At 39.9% G+C, this 22,226-nt stretch overlaps 1 protein-coding gene across 6 annotated transcripts in view; it reads right to left on the bottom strand.

Moving 5' to 3' along the window:
* fryb (furry homolog b (Drosophila)) overlaps positions 1 to 21,309 on the bottom strand; it is a 59,045-nt gene extending 37,736 nt beyond the window's left edge. Inside the window, exons 1-7 of one of the 6 annotated variants that reach the window (XM_034890915.1) lie at positions 20,241 to 21,309; positions 6,587 to 6,780; positions 3,798 to 3,851; positions 3,506 to 3,645; positions 2,946 to 3,036; positions 1,431 to 1,510; positions 1,124 to 1,204 (exon numbers count right to left, since the gene is read on the bottom strand). In XM_034890915.1, coding sequence (XP_034746806.1) covers positions 1,124 to 1,204; positions 1,431 to 1,510; positions 2,946 to 3,036; positions 3,506 to 3,645; positions 3,798 to 3,851; positions 6,587 to 6,780; positions 20,241 to 20,487 — 887 coding nt within the window. In that variant the 5' untranslated portion in view covers positions 20,488 to 21,309. Of the gene's footprint in view, positions 1 to 1,123; positions 1,205 to 1,430; positions 1,511 to 2,945; positions 3,037 to 3,505; positions 3,646 to 3,797; positions 3,852 to 6,586; positions 6,781 to 7,706; positions 7,765 to 11,708; positions 11,988 to 20,240 lie in introns of those variants that run through there. The other 5 variants (XM_034890917.1, XM_034890919.1, XM_034890920.1 and 2 more) reach the window with 5 other exon arrangements.
* Between the last annotated feature and the right edge of the window lie 917 nt (positions 21,310 to 22,226).

Here is a 22,226-nt window from a genome sequence, read left to right on the forward strand (position 1 = left end):
AGATAGATTTTACAAGTGGTGCTTACTGCAGGCCTATCTTTAGAATGGCATCTGGAGGGGTGATGTGGAGGGAATGTGTATATGTATGCGTTTTTTTTTGCGTGCGCTTTTGCATGCTTCACATGGGTTGCCACAGCAGTTAAGTAAGTGGAACAGTCATCAGCCTTCTGTTGAGTGCTGAGTGTTAAAATAAGATAGACATAAACACTGTGATCCCTAAACCGAGCTAGAAAAACACACGTATAATGCCAAGAATAAAGTTTGCCCCGAGATTGTTTATTGCCAATGTGTATTCAACCTTTTCCTAGCCATGTGTTTAAATAATGTAATACATACAAATAAAACTGAAAAGGTTGTTAGAATTAAACAAAGATCCTTAATCAAGTGGGAAACCCATTATCCACACAGAAGACTGTCTGCATCTGCTAAACCAGATCTCAAAGTGTTGACTTTATCCATTATTACTCAATGACTGTGTTAGATGATGTGATGCCTCTGTTAGTGTATGTGTGTGTGTGTGTGTCAGCAGTGACTAAGCCACCTCCTCCATCACAGTAATAAAACACACACACACACACACACAACACGCAAACCTGCATGCACCCATATGCACACAAACACACACACACACACACACACACACACACACACACACACACACACACACACACACACACACACACACACACACTACTAGCAGATTCTTTTCCTCATCTGGATTACAAATGCTGCCTTTTCTGAGTGTAATGACTTAATTTAACTTTAAACTAAATCCACATTGAAAACAGAAATGTAGATATTTAAAGTGCTTGGCACACATGGCTTGTGAAAAGTGGCACATTAGGGCAATTGTAACATTCTGAATGATTGAATTTGAATGAGTTATTTTACTGATTTACAGACTTAATCTGGCTTTGTAATGTTTTCTGAAATTCAAATTATGCGTTTTGCAGAGTTTCACTTATATGGGTATGTGACAAATTGAAATAACCTCAACAAGTTCACAACAAATGAACCGAAAGACGTAATGTTAACAGATACACTGTTACTGTTGATATCCAAACATTTCATGTGTATGCTCACACAATCATGCATGCAGTGTATACATTAATTTGCACTGTACCTGGACTGAGCTACAACTCCCACTACTTCAGCGTAGAGGTCAGCCACTATGTGCATGTTGCCTGTGTTGGGTCCCAGATATCTAGGAAGTAAATACAAACATGTGTATTATAGTATAGATAGTTAATATATGTATAGTGCTTTGTAGAGCAGTAGACACATTTCTTATGTTTGTAATTTGCATAAATGCATGTGGATGTCAAATCTGCATTGGAATATATTACAGTTGGTCAGAAAGTGAAGAGAGTAATGCAATGACACTCTAAACTGTTAAAATTATTTGTGTTTCTATATGTGATCTTTCTTACCCTTCGTTGTATTTGAAATGCTTGAAGGTCAGGTTTATAACTTCTTGGATGAGTCCATCCAAAAGAGGATGGAGGGGGATCTGGATTGAGAGAAATATGTATTATTTTACTTGGAATTTAGTCTTGGATGTATCTGAACATTTAATTAAAACAATTGGTCTGAATAACATGTTCTATTTCCATGTATTAGGTGCTTGGAGTGCAACATATTTGCATACTTGAATATGCAAATAACTTTTGGTATTTCCTTTATATGCAATGCTGCATCTGGCCAACTGATGTCAAGTGAGTGTTAACCAAAGAAGAGTGGGTTGATTATTCAAATCGTGTCCTGTGATTGTTTAAACCCTTTCGCAGTATTATGCAAGCATCGTTATTAAAGGATTTAAACAAAGGCAAAAAGTAGTTCAAGTGACTATATATACATTTTTGATGTTTCTGAAGCTCTGTAATTTTTCATACAGTGGTCTTAAATTACCTGTAACAGCAAACAAGACTAACAGTGAAAAGAATGTGGCAGGTAGACAGTGGTACAGTAACACATACTGATGGGTCACAGATTTCTCTGTAACACCGGAAAAGCCTGTGTTAGCTGAGCCAGGTAAAAGGAGGCAGGAGTATTCTTTATCTAGGCCTAATTGTATTTTAATTTTATTATAGAAGTTATCTGTTGTAGTTATGTCTGATACTGGGGCAGGACCGTCACAGAAAAGAATGAAATTAAACAAAGAACAATTAAAAACTTAAACGGAATGTGAATAAAGCGAGTCAACTTTGGTCAGGATTTTAACAGATGGAAACATTTGCGTGATCGTAAATGATTTGATTACGCAAAATGATTCAAAACTGACCCCAAACTGGCTCTAAGGTATGTAATATGTCTATTTCATTAATAAAATAACTTTACAATACGTGATGAGGTTGTTCGTCAGTAGCCAACATTAAATTACGTCTCCTTTCCATCTAGCGCGGACGTTTTATTCCTTTTAGTCCGTGTTTATGTTGGATTACTATTTTCTTTTTCCTTGTCCTCCTGTAATGTTACTTTTTAAAGCGTCCGTGGGTTTCATGAAATGCAATATATACATCTAAGTTGTTACATTGGTTGCTACAACAAAGTCATGTGGCTCATGACACAGTGATACCTGGTTTATCTCACAATACATCCAAAGTAGACTAAGTTACTGTATTCAACACTTTACATGCAGGGATGCATCTGTAATTTATTGTCTTAGTGTAAATGAATGATTTTCTGTCTGAAAATATGACCTCCCCATGATGCTAACTTGGTAATAACGTGGGCAGTAAAGCACCTTAAAGAAAAGACCTTTACAGGAGCAGGTGTGGTAAAAACACTACCGCTTTTGTTCGAAGCGGCCGTTAGAATCAACACAAACTGAAAGTTACATATAGCCGTTATACAGTTCTAAAAGTTAAACCCACTCATGCTGATAAGTTTGAGGAGACATATGGCATAGTGCAGAATTCTTGATCACACTGTAGCTTGAGACTCACCTGCTTCAAAACCTCTATAAGTACTAGAGAAAAGATGAAGTCTATTGCCAGATCTCTTCGCTCCAATAAGTAGTCCTTCTGCTGCTCATCACTAAGAGACAGACAGATAGAGAAACAAAGAAACAAAAATTTGATGTGTCACATTCTCTGTAACAGTGTTGACCCTGTATTTTGGATTGGTTGTATTGCATGTGCAGTTTATTTGTGTATTTTTTCAATGACAGTTTTGTTTTAGACTTAGACTAACTCTTTTCTGCTGTTTGTATGGCAGGGCTATTTACAGTTACTGTAGTCTGTTGAACCAACAATATTGCTTTTTGGTTTTTGCTTAAAAGGTAAAGTAAGTTTGTTAATACTTGAAAAAGGAGACATGATGAACACATAAAATATTTCATAGCAATGTAGTGAATCCTGTCCATCTGACATGGTGGTGTGTTGTGTTTTTAGACCAATCACTCTTTGTATGTGACAATTTAGACCTCCAAATTTATTTAAACTTATCAGATGGGTGCAGAGAAGACTTTTACAATTGAGAGTAAGTGCTATTTGTGTCCTCCTACTTTTTTGACTTGGTGTTGGCCCTGGGTCGATATTCATGGGACTCGTCTTCCAGGCCGTTCTGCCTCTTGTACCAGTCAAACAGAGTCCTCAGGATAGACGGCAGGCAGTATTCTGCTAGAGAACTCATACTGCTGATCAACTGCACAGAAAAAAGGAGAAGGAGCAGGCAAGCAAGAGAGAGTTAGAGGTTAAGCCTACTCCCAACATAAGACAATGTAACGGGCAAGATTTGGTTGAAACAGCAAACCAGGGTTTGGACAGGTGTAATGTGTCCATGTCAATTACACGCACCTGGTCGAACTGTGGGTCCTCTCCTCTCTGCAGAGATTTGTTAAGTGGCTTCTCCTGTGAGATAAGAACAGACAGAAGTAAACATTCATGTCCGAAGACACAACAAAAGGTAGGCATCTATTATGAAACTTTGAGACAGGAAAATGCAAGTTCAAATGCCTCTAAATTGTTGTAAAACGCAGACTGACCAAAATGTCACTGCATTGTCTGAATTTGTTTAAATGGCTTATATATCTTAGACTCCAACATTTTGAGCCTGTAAATCTATAGTCTGTCTGTAAATATTGACAACATTTAAAACCTATCTTGGTGTTGCATTTTCAACTAAATGTCCGTTGGTAAATGTGTTCATTGGCTAAGGTCCTAAAACAAGCCCAGAACAGATTTCATTACTTAGTATCAAGACCAGCTCTTTAGACACTAACCTTTTTATGTTCCTTTCATGGAACTTATCAGGTGTTCAGCACTAAGAGCCATAAACTTACAAAAACACTGTGATAAAAAGGCAAACCTCTTCAACACATATCCTGTACATTATGCGCTTGGACTAGACCTGAGCAATATATTAACATTATATTGATATCATGATTTGAGACTAGATATTGTCTTAGATTTTGGATACCATAATATCATAATATGACATAAGTGTTGTCTTTTCCTGGTTTTAAAGGCTGCATTACAGTAAAGTGATGTCATTTTCTGAATTTGCCAGACTGCTCTACCTGTTATTTTATTAGCATTTACCCACTTAGTAATTATATAAACATTACTGTTGATTATTTATCAGAAATCTCATTGTGTAAATATTTAGTGAAAGGACCAATAGTTAACGCTACGGTATCGTTGCGTTATCGATATCGAGGTATTTGGTCAAAAATATTGGGATATTTGATTTTCTCCATAACGCCCAACCCTATCTTAGACATTTGGATTGATTTGTAGAGCCAAAAAGGCCCCATTAAATCTTCTAAACCCAAATAAGCAGTTTCTGTCACACTTTGTCAGTGAGACAAAAAGATAATATTGATTAAGAGCTGGGTTACAGTACTTTACACATATTTGGTTACATTTAAATCCAAAACATCTACATGGCAAACCATAAATCTGTTTTGATCTAATCCCATAACCTTCTACGTATTTTCATTTTAAAAACCACTGGGTGCTTGATGAGACTAAAATGCATGTAGAAACTGCAGGGCTCCAGACTGCGACTAAACGGTCACGTTTTGCAACAATTTAGCAAAAGTATTTTTGACAACTATTGCAAGTTTCGTTTTAATAGCTGATAAGGATTAAGCGTGACATTAGCCCTCCTCTCTTCCCCCCCATTCCGTCTCAACCCTGTCTGAGAGCGCTTCTGGTCGGTGGAGCCGGGCTGGTAGCCCTTGTGTTGTAGTACTCAGTCTCAGACACAAAATTGACCGCATTTTCACTCAGTGTTGTCTCGTTCGCATTCAGAAAGGACTGGATTGTATTTGAACTGTGGGGGATATCACTTAATTGCCTGTGCATTCACTGATTTATTTGCATTTGTATACCAATGCTAATCTAATCAGCTCTGACATTTACCACACGCCACGGTGCCGCTCACTCACTTGTTTGAGAGTGGTAGAGATGTGATAGCATAGAGCGGAGACTGCTTCTACTGTATGAAAAAAAAAACCATACAGGCTGCTTGGCCTGGACATATAACAGCATGTTCCTTTAATTTTGAGTTTCAATACACAGTTGCTGATCAAATATATAGCTAGTTACTTTGTCAAACCAAATTGTGCTTGAGTGTGTTTTGAGTGTCATGAGCTCCTCTCTCTCCTATTTGCTCATCACTCAATCTTTCCCACACTGGGTGTGAGATACTTAGTTAGATACTCCCCTTTCACTGGAAGTTGAATCCCCTTAGATAGGATTGTTATTTCATTGTTAACAAAAAGATAGAGGAGAGAGGCAGAGGCAGGAAAACAGTACATTGACAGTTTACTTTGTTTAGATTTCTGAATGTTTAAATTAAAATGTGACTGCTGACTAAGGAAAAAAGCACATTGTAGTTTCTGTTTTTATTACCAAAGCATTTATAATTGCATATACAGCAAATACAGCTGAAATGGGGAAAATATGAAAAATTGCGCTGCAGGTTGGTTTAAAGTGCACCCCTAAATCTTTCAGTAAGAGGCTACGGTGCTCCTAGTAAAAGAATTAGACTGGAGCCCTGAATTGCAATTTCTAATAAACACAAATGGAAGTAAAATTCATCAGAAGTTAAAATGAGAAAAGTCAATATGATATAACGTAATATAATATAATATAAAATATAATATAATATAATATATACCGTAGCGTTGTGGGCTACCAGCTAAGCCAGTAGACCTTGATAGTTGACAAATGGCTGCAAAGAGGTTACAGTGTGTCTCACTGTAAGATGCAAACGGCTAAAAAAAGATGGTGAGGTTTTAACATTCACCATTCAGGTCTGCTTATATGTAAAATATTGCAATTCAAAGGTTTGCACTGTGTGATCATAGAGAAAAAAGGTGACCCTGATGAGAAATAGGTAGCTACAGAAAATGGATTTATTGAAAATGTGTTGTTTGTCTTATATATTATTTACAGTATAAGTCAGGATGCTGGACATTGCAGGCAACACTTCCTTTTCACAAAAACAGACTGTAGTCAACATATACTGTCATAAAAAGCCACTCCAGATAACACAACCAGTCCAAAATGTATACCTACATGATGCTGTAATGGGATAAAAAACGAGACAAAATCAGATGAGATGCAGTTGCACTTACCAATGGTTCGGCCATGATGATGCGAATCTTGCGTTCCGAGAGCAAGGTGAAGTTGGCAAACAAGCTTTTTAGGACAAACTCGCCCGGCTTACTCTCTGGGTCCACATTGACGGGCGCCATGACGACAGGACCCTTCCTCTCTCCCAAGGTTCCACTGACTGGCGGGAGGGGTGGCTTCAGTCCCACTGGAGAGGCTGGGGAATGTCAGGACAGGTCAGTTCGTCTGAGACAGGGGTTTGACACGAGATTATTCTCAGGCAAGTTTTATGGAGATGATGTATCATGTCTGTGTTCAGATTTTACTTAGTTATGACTCTTGTGAGTGAGTGTTTCTCCAAGTTTGACAGGGTACACTTTTTCCAGATGGACACACAGACACACAGACACAGACACACACACACACACACACACACACACACACAAATACACACACACATTTTAAAGAAAAGGGACATGTACATCCCAAAGACCATTTAGCAATTTAAAAATGCTTGCAGTGCAGTCCATGTTTTAATTTCCTAGTTAACATAGTTAGGGACACAGGCCACTTTCAATTCCTGCAAGACGTAATGATAAACAGACAGACAAAGATAGACAGGGAGTGGTTGGAGTCTAGAAGGGGACAGACAGACAGGCAGACATACAGATATAAGATAGGGCATTTCCTGTCATGTGTCTTCAGGAATATTGGCATGCCCTTAAAATAGAACAACTCATCACTATAAGAAATGGCGTCAGTTATTATATACTACAAGAGCTTAAGCAAGACTTCAAGAAATCATCAACAGGACTATTATTACTTACAGAGAATCATAGGTCAACCACTAAAGTTCATGAAAAAAACACGCACACAATAGCTGTAACAGAAGCCAACAACAGAAACATGTGTGACCGCAGCGAATCTGTAGGCTTGAATGCCTGAACATTCAAAGAAAAACAAAATGCGTAAAATACTTCTAACAAAGCACTGTTCACCCACACACTTCCAAAAAGTGTGTCAACGGTAATTCTCAGACAGGACAGGCCTCCAGGCCCCATAGACAGCAATCTGTTTGTGTGAAAGTTGAGCACTCAAATGAAGCAAACATGTGCGCATGAACTTCCACGCATGCATGCTTACCAAGGCCCTTGATGAAGCTGATGACACTAGCCCTGCTCCATTTAGTTGGCACTTCCATGGTGCAGTCACACAGAGACAAGGATACAGTGGGTAGAGGTGGATAAAATGGGCAGAAACAGTGGGATGGAGGAGTGATGGGACACTTTGAGAGGGTAGAAAGGTGAGGAGGGGTAGCTGAGTGGTCTACAAGGTGCAAAATACAGCGCCCATGATTGACAAATCAAAGTAATTCCTTAGCGGCACAGACAAAGTTTGTCTTTAATATCCAAATATTCCACCATGACACTGACTACAGACATCGGGAAAATGTCTGGCTTTGGCACTCGGCAGGTTTGACCGAAGCTAAAAGTGTGAAGCCCCATCCTTCAGAAAATGACAGGCAGGTAAAGTAAAAGACGTGTACCTGGGGCAATAAAGAAAACTCTCATGACAGCTGTATTCCACATTTAATCCAAATGAAACAGGATGATATGCTGAATCCAAAGACCAGAGGAGCCATAGCCAGGTTAAAACTGCCCAGACGACTTGACGCCTCAGAGCTGCAAGTGTTGCAATCACAGAGAAAGAGATGGTGTCAAAGAGTCTTCTCAAAATAGCAGAAGAGGGTGAACTCTAGCAACAGGGATCAAGAAATATTCCACTGTACTGCTCCAGCAGAGGCTTGGGTAGATCAGAGGGCCCCATGCTTGAGAACTACATGAGCCTACAGACCAACTATGAGTTTGTAGCTTCTGCTACGACTCCAGCCTGCCATCACTTCGATGTACGACAGCTCCTGTGACCTTGGAATCCTTGCATTGGAAAGTTGTATTGAAATAAAGTGCTTCTTTGAGAGTTTTGTGGCTGTCCTTCAGTTTTTAGTAGCAGTTAGGTAACGTCTGTTCCTTGTGGAGATCTGACCAGAAGAGTTGGGTTGGAATTTCAACACTGCCCCGAGAGAGAGGCGAGGGGAGGAGGGAGGCGCTATATATAGACCACTGGAGGTCAATCTCTTACATACCCACCACTCCCACTGACCCCTACTCACACACAAGTGCACACACGCAAACACACATACACATGTCCGCAAACCATTTTCCAGGGAAGACAGTGACAAATCTGGAATGGAATGTGATTGGACTTAAAATCAAATGACACTGACCTAATTCAGTGAATACAATCTATCCGGTAAGGCTTCTCTTTGACATGAATTTAAGTGTGTGTGTGTGTGTGTGTGTGTGTGTGTGTGTGTGTGTGTGTATGCGTGTGTGTGTGTACACACATGTAAGTTAGTCATTTGCATGTTGGTCAGGAAATAGAAATGAGGGTAGGAAGGACGTTTGTCCGATAAAGGTGTTGATATAGCGCACCAGTCCAGAGCACTTCCTGGGACCCTAATAGACATTTGCATGACTCAGCATTTTAAGAGATGAATCAGCAGAAATCTGCCACATCTATTCAATATAAGTCTATCTCCTACAGGGTTTATTTAAAATACTGTGTGAGCAAGACTAAATCAAAGAAAGAGAGAAAAAATGAAGCTAAAGAAAGAAAATGTTGAGGAGGAGACTGAGATGCCAAAAAGAAAGATAGAGAAAGAAGCAGAGTTAGACAAAGGAGACAGAAAGGCCATAGAGAGCAGACCTGCAAGGATTAACCTAGCCAATTAATCAATGGACAGTAACTATTCTAATAACAATTGAGGGTGAGGGTTGGATGCTTTTCTTTGTCATGTAAACGTTATAAATAAATTGGGGTTTTGGACTGTTGGAAAAAAATAAAACAATCTTTTCTATATTTCTAAACGATTAATTGATCGAAAAATTTGTAGTCCACAGAATAATTAATAACGAAAATAGTCGTTAGTTGCAGGCTTAATAAAGAAACAACTTTTAGATTCAGGTTTACCTTTGTCTACTACGTCATTCGAACAAACAAGCATACTGAAATGATAAACCATAACTAACGTCATAACACACATACACAGCCTGAAACAACAAGAACATAGCTTGCAGACATAAGTCAAATTTATAAAGGTTGCAATTAAGACCAGGACCCTATCTTGGGTTTGTAAGCATTGCAACACGTTTCTTGGCTTGTAAAAAGCTTGTACAGTTTGTTGCCAGTAAGTGGAGTGTGTTGAGTCACTTTAAAAAGCACAGACAATTACCAGAAACACACCGTCTGCCCCCGACAAGACCTAGCACAATCCAACCTGTGTGTTGTCAGAGGAGGCAGCTGACAAACTCTCATTACTTGTAATTAATGTATTTTGGCATTTTCATTGCGTTACTGTGGTATTTGTTTGACATATATGCACATATAGCTGAAAAATAAAAAAAAAATGCATTTCTCAACAATATAATTTACAGTATAGGACTCCTCTACTCATTAGAGGTGTAAACACACTTAGTTTTAGCAGGCAGGTGACAATACTGTATTTCCATTTTGAAAGTGAGCTAACCCTGTTGTCTACATTTGGTTTCAAGATTGTTATTTTCACCATTAATACCATGTAATAATGAAAACTGTCAAGAAATTTGAATAAGCTTGTTTGAAGTGTGTGTGTGTTGACATAGTTGATATAGGCCGACATATTATTTCAGTACAGCTGGCATGAGATGGAACAATTTCAACATGATGAGGTCAGCTATTTATGTAGAGATTTCACTCGATAAGTAACTTATGCTTGAAAACACCAACCTTACTTGGACTTATCAAGGCCTGTTTCTTGCCTTTCTAGCCTTCTGACTGCTTTCATTATTTTGACCTTGAGGCACACAAACCGCACAACTGAATTTGGTCCTGTATCTGAAAGATGCGGAAACTTTTATTTAAATTAGGAAAACACATACGCCATCATACACAATCAACATCTATCACTATCATCAACATCATAGTCCTTGTGATTTCTTTTGTCATTACACCACACATAAATGGCTGAGGGGGGCAAACCATCAACACTTCCCCTTCAATTTCTCTGTAACCCTTCCACCAACACAACCCCTGTTGACAGTAGCCTTCAGCACACACCTAATATATATGAGCTCAACACAGCTGCCCTTCTAAACACACACACACACACACACACACACACACACACACACTCACACACACACAAAAACGTTTTAAAGAAAGGGACATGTACATCACAAAGACCATTTTGCAAGAGAGCACATTAAAAAGGCGTCCATATAACTCTCACGCTACTGAAAGAAAAGGGGCACACACATATGTATACAGTACATGTACAGAATGAAAGCTAACAGAAAAAGCTTCCAGACAATATATGAATATCACAACAGGAAAGCCTGCTGGTTGATCTCTGCATCCGCTACATCAACAAGAAAAACATTGACTTTACAGTAAAGGTAAACTACAGGATGCATGGTGATGACTATTTTAGAGTTGCAGTGGTAGCATTAGACAGCAGTGCTTTCTGCTTACTTTAATGTCTTAATGAGCCCATTGCTGAAAGTACAGTATGTCCAGTTGGCGTCAGACTGCTTCAAGAGTGACATACAGTAGCTTTACCTTCTGTTTGGTAAACAATGACTCACTAACTGAGGAATTGATTGGGAGAGTCGCGTTTTTGAACTGTCAACACTACATGTAATGGGGTTAAAAGATTGATAACACATAATAACAAGTCAAGACGGAGTTCTTCTTTTACTGAGTTATGTGCTGTATAGTTCATATAGAAAACTGCTGAGGAGCCATATTTTACTGTCCACTATCCCTGAAGCAGTTCTTTCTCTCTCTCTCAACGCCTTGTCTTCCATTATTCCATTACATAACATCGCCAAATATTGACAGTGTGGATCATGCTGTATGCTGCCTGCTTTTCAGTCTCATCCACACTCCTAACACACACACACATACTGTACACAAACAAAATAAGACAATGTACACTGCAGGATCTACTGACGACTAGTTGGTCTGTTACAAGGGCAGACAGCATCACACATTTGTTTGGCATACAGCATACAGCAACAATAACTGTGATGTATTAGCTGTACTCACTGCCTCCTAAGGACTTGAGCAGAGACTTGATGCTGATGTCAAAGAAGCCTGAATCCTGCTGGCTGGTCGCCATGGCTGCAGAGGCTATGTCGCCACGGTGACAGACAGCAGAGGGAGGACAGGATGGCAGGATGAGGCGTTGCGGACAGAGCAAGCGAGAGAAAGAGGAGTGTGCTCCAAGAGAGAAAGACTGAGAGCGAAGGAAAGAGGGGTGAGGGTGGGCAGTCAGCGATGCGGATGCTGCGGCTGTCTGCTGCTAAGTGTGTGTGTGTTTGTTTGTGTGTGTGTGTGTGTGTGTGTGTGTTCATGCACAAAAAAAGAGTGTGTGTGTCAAAGAGATAGAAAAAGAGAGTGGCGCTCTGTGTTGCTATCTTGCTGGTTAACACCCCCCATCCCCTCTCTGTTTTGCTCTCTCAGGACAGTGATACACAGATGTTGGTAGATGTAAGCAGCCAATCCTCTTACAGGAAAGACAGAGAGAGAGAGAGAGAGAGAGAGAGAGAGAGAGAGAGAGAGAGAGAGATATGGAAACAGTAGATAGTAGGGGTGGCAGAAAATACAGGGAGGGAAGATGGGAAGGAGTGAGGGACATTAAAGCGACAGTGGGAGGGAGGAATACTAGAGTAATTAAGATGAAAGAGATAAAGAGCATGAACGCAATGTTTTTCCCTGTTGTCCAGTTCTGTCTCACAATAAGTGTTCAGTGAGCATGCTGCAAGCTACCTCGACCAATGAGAGCCAAGAAAAGCATAGATAGGCATTCAGCACCAACGAATAGCCAGGAGTGATAACTGGTCAATAGCATCACAGCGCACGAAGGCCAAACTGAGTAGTCTCCGAAAGGAGATAGTGTGGTCTACTGAGCATCACCTGTTTGTGTCAAAGCGCCAACAACTGAAGGTGATAAGTGTTCAAAATGTTAACTGTTATTATTAAAACATAAAAATGGAGCCAGACGTTTTTATTTATTTTACCAAGCGTCTCAAAAAAAGAAACAAATAAATAATGAACGCTAATGTGCATGTTAACATCTCTTGTCTCTCCTGTCAACTTACAGAGGGCTCTTTGAAGATGAATGGCCGGCCAGATATCTAATTACCCCCGCAGGGCTAACGTTAACCCCCCCCCCCCCAGAGCTAACGTTACCCCCCACAGAGCTAACGTTACTCCTGCGGAGCTAACGTGTTACTCCCGCAGAGCTAACTTTACTCCCTCAGATCTAACGTTACTTCTGCAGAGCTAACCTTACCCTCGTAGAGCTAACGTTAGGCCGACAGCTGTAGAAGTGAATTTACTGATAAAATAGCTGACAAAACTTGTAACTAAATCTTGGTTGTTGGCCATTTGCCTGTAATTCTGCTTGAATGCTGAAATAAATGCCGGGAATCCTGGGGCTGCCAACGATACAACAGATGGATCCTTGGAATTCTGTAAAAGGAGGCCACATTTGTGGAATCGCATTTAAAGGAGACTTCAAAGTTGAATTAAATGGCACAGCTTTTGTCGCACTGGTGTGACGCAATCGGTCTACAAATGCAGCCTCTGAAGGCTGCAGCCCCTGAATTAGGTCATAGCTTTAGTATGCTGTTCCAACTGCATAGTTTTTTGGGATTTTGTGTGCGTGAGAAATGCCCAGATCCCAGGATTAGCGAGGATTTCTGAGTATGAGACGTGAGCTTACTAGAAATACGCAACAGCCCCAAAATGCATTGCGTCTCGTCAGAATGTCTGATGGTGGACTGCGAGGTTGAGGGTTAAAATAGTTAAACGGTTGGATAAAATAATTAGGAATGATGGTGAGGGACGTTAAGGAACAGTTCACTTATATGATGTTCTTTAGAAAAAAACGACTAAATATTTAATAATTTATGCTGTAAAATAATACTGTGAAATATGAAATTGCGTGGATGAGGTAATGTTGGTTCACATTTGTGATAAACAGTGTTTATTCACCGGTAGCTTGGTAACGTCGTGATTCAGTCACGTGATGCAGAAAAGACATTGCCTGGGTTTACTTTAGTATGAACAATCTGCTGGGCTTTAAGTATTTAGTAGGTAGCATGCAGTGCATACTGATTGAGTATGTGGTACACAGTATGTTGACATGACAACACAACCTTATTTGAATCTTGACACTATTGTCCCATGATGCAATGCACCATGACAGTTGTCCTTAAAAAAAGAAAAATGTGTCATGTTTCTGTTTCTTGTCTCAACATTACCCAGTTAGTTTCATTTTTGTCTGTCATTTCTGTGTCCAAAAAATTTTTTTTTTTAACTCTTCTTCTTTTTTTGGGGACTTTTCTTTTTATTACATAGATACAGTGGATAGGAATATATACTGCACAATTATATATGCTGTCGAGGGGGTAATTTCCCCTGGGGATGGAGGGACACGTCCCCCCTCACTTTATCACCTTTTTATCCATTTGATTCCTGCCAACTGCCAAAATCCCGCTAGGAAAAGCTCTCAAAATGTTAAATTGCTCATTTTAGTCCCCTTGGCTGTCCTCACAATTCTGTCTTAGCAGAAAAGGGTGATTGCCATCATGGAACTGATGCTACGGTTGGGTGACTAAGAGTGGAAGTACAAGTGGATAATTAGGGTCATCATGTAATTCCCTGGATGAACAGCGGAAGAGCCACAGGACATGTGAACGGGTGAGGGAGGAAGAACAGTGGCAAGGGGGGAGACTAAGAGTGAGGGGAGGGGAGGAATAGAAAGTGCGTAAGATACTGTATCATGCAAAGCTGCAGCTCACAGGAGAGCTACCGAGCACAGAACGGCCTGGTTCACATTAACAGACAATTACGGTCTAATCTCAAAGGAGGAGAAATATAGCAGTGAACCACTGCAGGCCTATTCCTGTCTGCAACTTCTGCTTACCCCATTATAGTCTGGGGCCAAATAGGATAAGCATATAACCATTTCTGACTTGGTGTTAACCTGCTTATTGAATCAAGATTATTCAGCCAAGTTGAAAATCACAGAAAAGTAAACTAAATCTGTTTTCAAAAAGTTCTCCAGCAACTGCAAGTTTTCTGCAGCTAAACTCAAGGATGGGTACTAAATAATATTTGACCGAGGTCTGATCTTTGTTATCTCAACCCACTGCAACCTCATCTCTTCTTACTCAAGGGAACATGTCAAACATTACTGTTTGTTGACCCTATTTCTCACATTTCTCGTTAGGTATAAAAGTACATCTGCCAGCTGTGCAACTATGGGAGGTTTTAGTTGTTATGTATGGGAAAACTAAACATGTAGTATTTGTGTAAGTGGGAAAGCTGCAGACGAGGCATTTTGTGATATTAAATAGCAAAGTCAAGAAAAATAGAACAGAGAAATGTGTTTGTTGGCAACTCATGTCCAAGATATGAAAATCAATCAAATTCATGACTCAGAGAATAGGTGTATATTTGCCACAGAGACACCCATTTATTCATTTCACAAATAAAAGTCACACACACTCTCACACACACACACACACACACACACCCTTATGGAGGTTCTAGGATTCCTCACATTCTGAGCAGGGGCCTGGGCATGCCAGCTGTTGGAATGTGACTCCTGCACACACACACACACACACACACACACACACACACACACACACACACAGGCATACAGTACATGCACACATAAGTACACATATTCATATGTGCACAAAAGAAAGGGACATACATTGCATTGTATCAATTTAACCTTTATTAAAAGGTATTTTAACAAAAATGTATGACCAAAGCAGATAAACAAACACACACACACACACACACACACACATAAACAGGGCAAGGAATCATCTTTGACTTTTCTGGGTACAGTGAGGGAAAAAAGTATTAGATCCCTTGCTGATGTTGTACATTTGCCCACTGACAAAGAAATGATCAGTGTATAATTTTAATGGCAGATTAATTTTAACAGTGAGAGAAAAGAATCCAGAAAAACGCAGGTAAAAAATGTTATAAATTGATTTGCATTTTAATGAAGGAAATATGTATTAACCTCTCTGCAAAACATGACTTAGTACTTTGTGGCAAAACCCTTGCTTGGCAATCACAGAGGTCAGACATTTCTTGTAGTTGGCCACCAGGTTTGCAAACATCTCAGGAGGGATTTTGTGCCAGTCCACTTTGCAGATCGTCTCCAAGTCTCTAAGGTTTCAAGGCTGACATTAGGCAACTCAACTTAAATTTCCATGGAATTAAGGTCTGGAGACTGGCTAGGCCACTCTAAGACCTTAATGTGCTTCTTCTTGAGCCACTCCTTTGTTGCCTTGGCCATGTGTTTTGGATCATTGTCATGCTGGAAGACCCATCCACAACCACATCACTTTCACCCAGTTGTCCTCTGAATCATTCAGATGTTCATATGCAAACTATAGACGGGCATATATGTGCTTTCTTGAGCAGGGGGACCATGCGAGCGCTGCAGGATTTCAGTCCTTAGCGGCGTAGTGTGTGACCATTTGTTTTCTTGGTGACTATGGTCACAGCTACCTTGAGATCATTGACAAGATCCTCCCGTGTAGTTCTGGGCTGATTCCTCAATGTTCTCATGATCGTTTCAACTCCACGAGGCGAGATCTTGCATGGAGTCCCAAGGCAAGGGAGATTGACAGTTCCTTTGTGTTTCTCCCATTTGCGAATAATCGCACAAACTGTTGTCCCCTTCTCACCCAGCTGCTTGACATTGGTCTTGTAGCCCATTCCAGACTTGTGTAGGTCTACAATTTTGTCCCTAACATCCTTGGAGAGCTCTTTGGTCTTGGCCATGGTGGAGAGTATGGAATATGATTGAGTGATTGCGTCTGTGGACAGATGTCTTTTATAAAGGTAACAAACTAAGATTAGGAGCACTCCCTTTAAGAGTGTGCTTCTAATCTCAGCTCGTAACCTGTATAAAAGACACCTAGGAGCCGGAAATCTTTCTGATTGGAGGGTCACATACTTATTCCCCTCTTAAAAATGCAAATCACTTTATAACATTTTTGACATGCGTTTTTCTGGATTTCTTAGATTGGCCCATTTCTTGCATTTTTTTGGCCCCGAGACGAGTCTGACAGAGAAATTCATTTTTATAAGTCTTTTTATTTCGTATTTCTCTGTAGTAATCCAATACGTATATTTAACTAAATATGTAATCAAAAAATTAATAGAACAGATGTATCCTTCTAAATTCCTTATTTTTCATGAGCTACTTGATCCAAATACTGAAGGTCCAGATTCAAACTATAAAGTTTATACATTTATAAATTACGGAGATTATTTGTGACAAATGCAACTCTTGAAATTCTTATAACACCATCAACTAGAGAAAAGACTCTCACTCTGTTGAAATTGATTGAACTACAAAACCAGAGTGATGTGTCTTTTGTTTCATAAACTACCCTTGGCACAGTACAGACACCGGCTTGCAGTGAGCAACACCCATGTTTTTATTTTGGCATGACATTAGCTTACTTGCAGTGGTAGCTGATACAACCTGCAATGATGAGATACATCCGGCCGATGATGTTTGTTATTTTAACAAGGTGAAAGTGGCAGTCAGTGTCACGGCTAACAAGGAGAAGTTCTACTTGAATGTTGTTACTGTCAGAGCTTAGGTAACAGTAGAGGAGTCACATTTCATCACGTCACACTCTGAAAACTACGCCCACTGGAGGGGAAAACAATCGGTGCCACAATATGCAACTAAGGACTGAAATGCTTGTCCCTCCCTGATGTAAGTCATGTGCACATGTGAGTTCCACATGCTTAGATTTAAACGGTTTACGGCATACCGTGTCATACTGAAATTTGGGAAATCCATGAAATAATAAACTTTTCTCATTACAAACAATAACAGAAGATGGGAATCATTTCAAAAACGTATGAGCTATCTATGATTGTTTGATCGCTAAAGTTAGCTCAAAATGCCATTTAACGCTAGCAAAGTGCCTGTAGCTAGCTAAAAACATAACATTTAAATGGACTGATCTTATGTAGCGCTTTCATGTCTTAACAACTACTCAAGAAAATTTTACACAGTATAGGAACTATTCACGCAGTGTGGCCGAGGCTGCCGTACAAAGTCCCACCTGCTTATCAGATAAACAATCACACACATTTACACTCCGATGGCGTAGCATCGGGGGCAACTTGGGGTTCAGTGTCTTGCCCAAGGACACTTCAACAAGGGGCCAGGGATTGAACCACCAACTTTCCAATTGGCAGGCGACCACTCTACCACTGACCCAGTTAATAGCTAATGCTAGCTATGTGTTAGAAAGCAAGGCACTTATAAACATAATGCTGTAAAGCTTTCTGGTTTATCCACAATCCACTAGAGTATTGCACAAGTTGCATAGCGTCAAAATGCTTTAGTTGAACTTGCAGAAATACAGTTAGCCTAAAACATGACATATGGATATTTGCCCTTTGTAACTAAATGCTTGCTGCTAACATTGGGCATAATGTTAGGTTAGTGTCAGGATCCCCCAGTCTTCCTATTCTTCCTGCTGATCCAACACATCTGTATCTACTTTTGTCTACTTATGTTTTCATTTAAGCTCAGTTTTTCTGTTTGAGAGCTTATAACACATACTTAAGGGTTCTTTACTATGTTGGTAGTGCATCCCATCACACAGCAGTTGAATGGCATTTTCTGTTGTTTGATAGCAGACGGAATTAACAAGGAGGCACCTTCATGCAACCACATTCATCATAATACAAGAATGCTAAACTCATCTGTCTTTGTCATTTGTTTATCTAACATTTGCTCCTGTAAACTAGTCCATCATTACACAGCAGAAATGCGCGCATGCACGCACGCGCACACACTCACTCACTCACACACATACACACACAAATAGTCACAGTTCACATTGTGGTATCTCCTTGACACAGCTGGGTTGAAAAAACAATTAAAAAAATGTGTGTGTGTGTGTGTGTGTGTGTGTGTGTGTGTGTGTGTGTAAGTAGTTTTCATACCAGGCATACTTAATCAATCATAGAGCCTCTACAACATCAAAGCCTCTGTCATGCACTTATCACAGCATAGAGGTCCCATAATATTCAATTTCACTGCACAATTTGACCTTTATCATCTATGTTCATTTATTGAGTTTTTTTGTTGGCATTTTGTTACACAGGTACCACCTCACTCCAGATTTCCCCTTTCACTGTATGCCCACTTTTCTCTCTTCTTTTGAAGTTCAGCCAAATCCCACTAAAAAATGTATAGTCATTTACAAAATGACTCCTAAAACCTTTCTGCTCAAATTGCCCTTAACATGCCATTATCTTAAAATTCCATTATCATGACCTTTCCTTTCACATCTCTCTGAAATGATACTTTTATTGTCCCAGGTTTATGGTCAAGACACACTTAAACTCTTTCCTTACAACTCTTTTCCAGTATTACTGAGTGTAATGTTGGTGACATAGACATAAACATTATTCTGTAGTATCTGCAACTTTGGGTCACTCTGGATCAAAGCATCAGATATCAAATATATGTAAATGTACTAAAATGTGAGGGCTCCTTTTGATTTTGACCTAGCTGTGGCTTTCCAGGAATAGACAGAAACACTGAATCTGTTTGTCTGTTGAGAGATCAGTTGATATTATTGTAATTTCTAAGGATAGACAAGGACACAGGGCAAGTCTCACAGATAAGCAGATAATTCTGCAACTAAAAGGTTACAACTTCAGGCACAGATAGGCATCCATTTTCAACTGCAATAAGTGTGTTAGGATTATAAAGTACATTATACATAGTAATGCTGTCTCAAAAACGCAAGCCTGTTTTGCCATCTAATGGCACTTTCTATAAGTCAGACTCTATAATTATGACTGGTTAAAAGTTTTACATACATAAAGTATCTTAATCTAAAATCAGCAAAATTACCAATGAAATTAACTCTACCACCAGCTCTAGTGTACTCAGACCACTTTTTGATTTAAGGTCTTGGGGTTTTCCCACGGCTGGAGGCGTTAAGACACAAAATTCCCAGAAGTTAAGGTAAGATGAAAAAGAGTAAGTGGTTTGGGCAAAACAAAATACTGAGCTTACATCTGAGTACAGTACCACATTGGCATAGTTTCCCCCATTCTGTAGCGTAATCTTGTACTGTTTTCTCAAAACACAGAAGGTATCACATTTTCACAGGGTACAAACCACAACAAAGACACTTGTCAAGTTCTCAAGTCACAGCAAAGAACAACCTTGTAATGGTGTACAAGGAAAGACATAGGGGGTCTGAAGTTACTACCTAGCAAGAGATCAAAACCTTTTTCAAATCCCAGGTTTGATAAAAAAAAACAGGCCACATTCCAGTTAGGGCAGTGAGGATAATTATTTCAGCTGGATGTTCAACGAGCCTTTTCACCATTTTTGACCTGAGAAAACCCTCCGGTCAATCCAAATCAAAACAAACCAGGATAACTACGAAGCCAAACTGTTGCATATCAATGACGTCTTGGCTAGTGGTTCTCTCCTTGTCGTGTTCACTTTTAAACACAAAAGATTGCAAGCTTATCTGCACCTACCTTGACAGATCCTTGTCCTCTTTCTGGACTTGGATTGGATCTTCGTAAACCTCCCAGTAAAGTCACTGGGGTCATACATGTCCAATGACAGGGAGGCAATACGCTCCAGTACTATCCCATCCTGGCCTTGGCACTGGTTGTCCAGATCCTGGTCCAGACCTTGGCTCAGAGAGTGGTCATTACAGGAGTCTGAAGTGTTGCTTTCAGCCCCGAGGCTCGTAGTGCTTCCTACATCTTCTAGAGACATGTCTCCACGAGCCGGAGAACCTCAACCAACTCCTGGTAGTCTATTGTTAAAACCGGGCCCTCCTCAGAGCTAGCACGGAGATCCTACATGATGGTTCAACAGTAGACTCAGCAGGAAAAGTTAGCCTTATTCCAGAATAGCAACATTACAAAAAACAAAAAAAATTAAACAAACTGTTAAGGCAGTCCTAAAATCACAATTTTCATTATTTTCTTTGTCTCCTTTTTGTCCACATTTTGGTATCCAATTTCTTCTCACAGGGATTTCTTCTTTATGTCGCGTGTATTCAATCCAGAGACAGTGAGCTCATTGCTTTGTTGTTTCAGACACACAGCTCTCCTGAGAGTTCAGGTTCTTCCCCCGAGAGTTTCTCACCTTCTTGCCAAAAAAACAACAACTATGTCTGTGTCTTCTATTCCTTGAGAGTCAATTTTATTTTCTCTGAGTTTGGCTTTCTTCTCCTTACGTGTCCTGTTTTTGCTCTCACCTGTTCGTTTCTTTTTCTCTCTGTCTCTCTCGCCGCTCTGAGTCTCTGAGGCACAGCTGTGTTTCTCCACTCTCAGGTGGTGAATAAGGGAGGGATCCAGTTCCAAGAAAGCAGGTATTGGGTAGTTTGGGTGGTTCTCTTATCCCCTCTTCCTCTCTCTGTCTTCTTTCTACTTTTTTCTTTCTCTAGGGGGGTTTCCACCTACCTCCCTCCTATCATTAAGGAATGTTGTGACAATGAGAACATCATTTCTTTCTTGCTCACACACCTGTTGCCATCTTTTGGTTTAATCCTTTCCCTCTCAGATAGTAGTACAGAATGGCATGCATGTGCTTGATTCAGACAGCCAAGTCAACACATGGCATCTGGGTGTGAGCAAGAGTTAATGTCTTGCACTCACTGGTCGAGGCTGTTTAGCCAGTTACAGTTAGCTTGAAGTGTTAACGGTGTAGGATTACTGAAGGCAGACCCACCCCTTTACAGAGGCGGAAAACAAAGCCAAGCACAAACAGAAAGTATCCGAAAAAAGGGAGGGACAGACAGACAGACAGTGTTTTGTGAAAGTCTTGATTAGCAGATGCTAAAGATAAACTTGAGGTTGCCTTGTTGAGCAGTTTGTAATCTGTTTTATTAAGCAGCTGGTTTAAAAAAATGAATAAATAAAAAGTAAAACGGTAAAAGTTATTCTTGATGGCAAAAAAACTTGGAGGGACAAGGAATTCACACTAGAATCCTCAACAGTGCATTACCCCCTAAAATTGCCGGGGGGGGGGGGGCATTTTAACCCCCTGCTGTGACTACATCAGCACACCCAAATTTGTAATTTCTTTAAGCGGTTATGTCATTCATCTTCATCTACTTCAAAAATGAAATAAAATCACTCTATAAAAATAACATACGTATATTTAACAGTCACAGTTTATGGGCCTTAGGCAGTTTCAATACAGATCTAAAAGGGTGAAATGTTTTAAAATTTCACAATAACCTGTAGGCTACAAACAAACAATAATTCACCTATTTACACAATTAAACATTGTAGAGGAAGAACATTAGAAGGTAAGGTTAGACATGAATTTTGGTTAATAATGTCTTGTTTTCAGCTGCGCTAAGAAACGGTAAATTAGCGTCCAATTCAACAATAAACCGCTGGCTGCAACAAACAAAAAACAAAAGTATAACTATCCATCCATCCATCTTCGACCGCTTATCCGGTATCGGGTCGCGGGGGCAGCAGCTCCAGCAGGGGACCCCA

The sequence above is a fragment of the Etheostoma cragini genome, chromosome 13 (assembly GCF_013103735.1).
Source record: "Etheostoma cragini isolate CJK2018 chromosome 13, CSU_Ecrag_1.0, whole genome shotgun sequence".
Lineage (NCBI taxonomy): Eukaryota > Metazoa > Chordata > Actinopteri > Perciformes > Percidae > Etheostoma > Etheostoma cragini.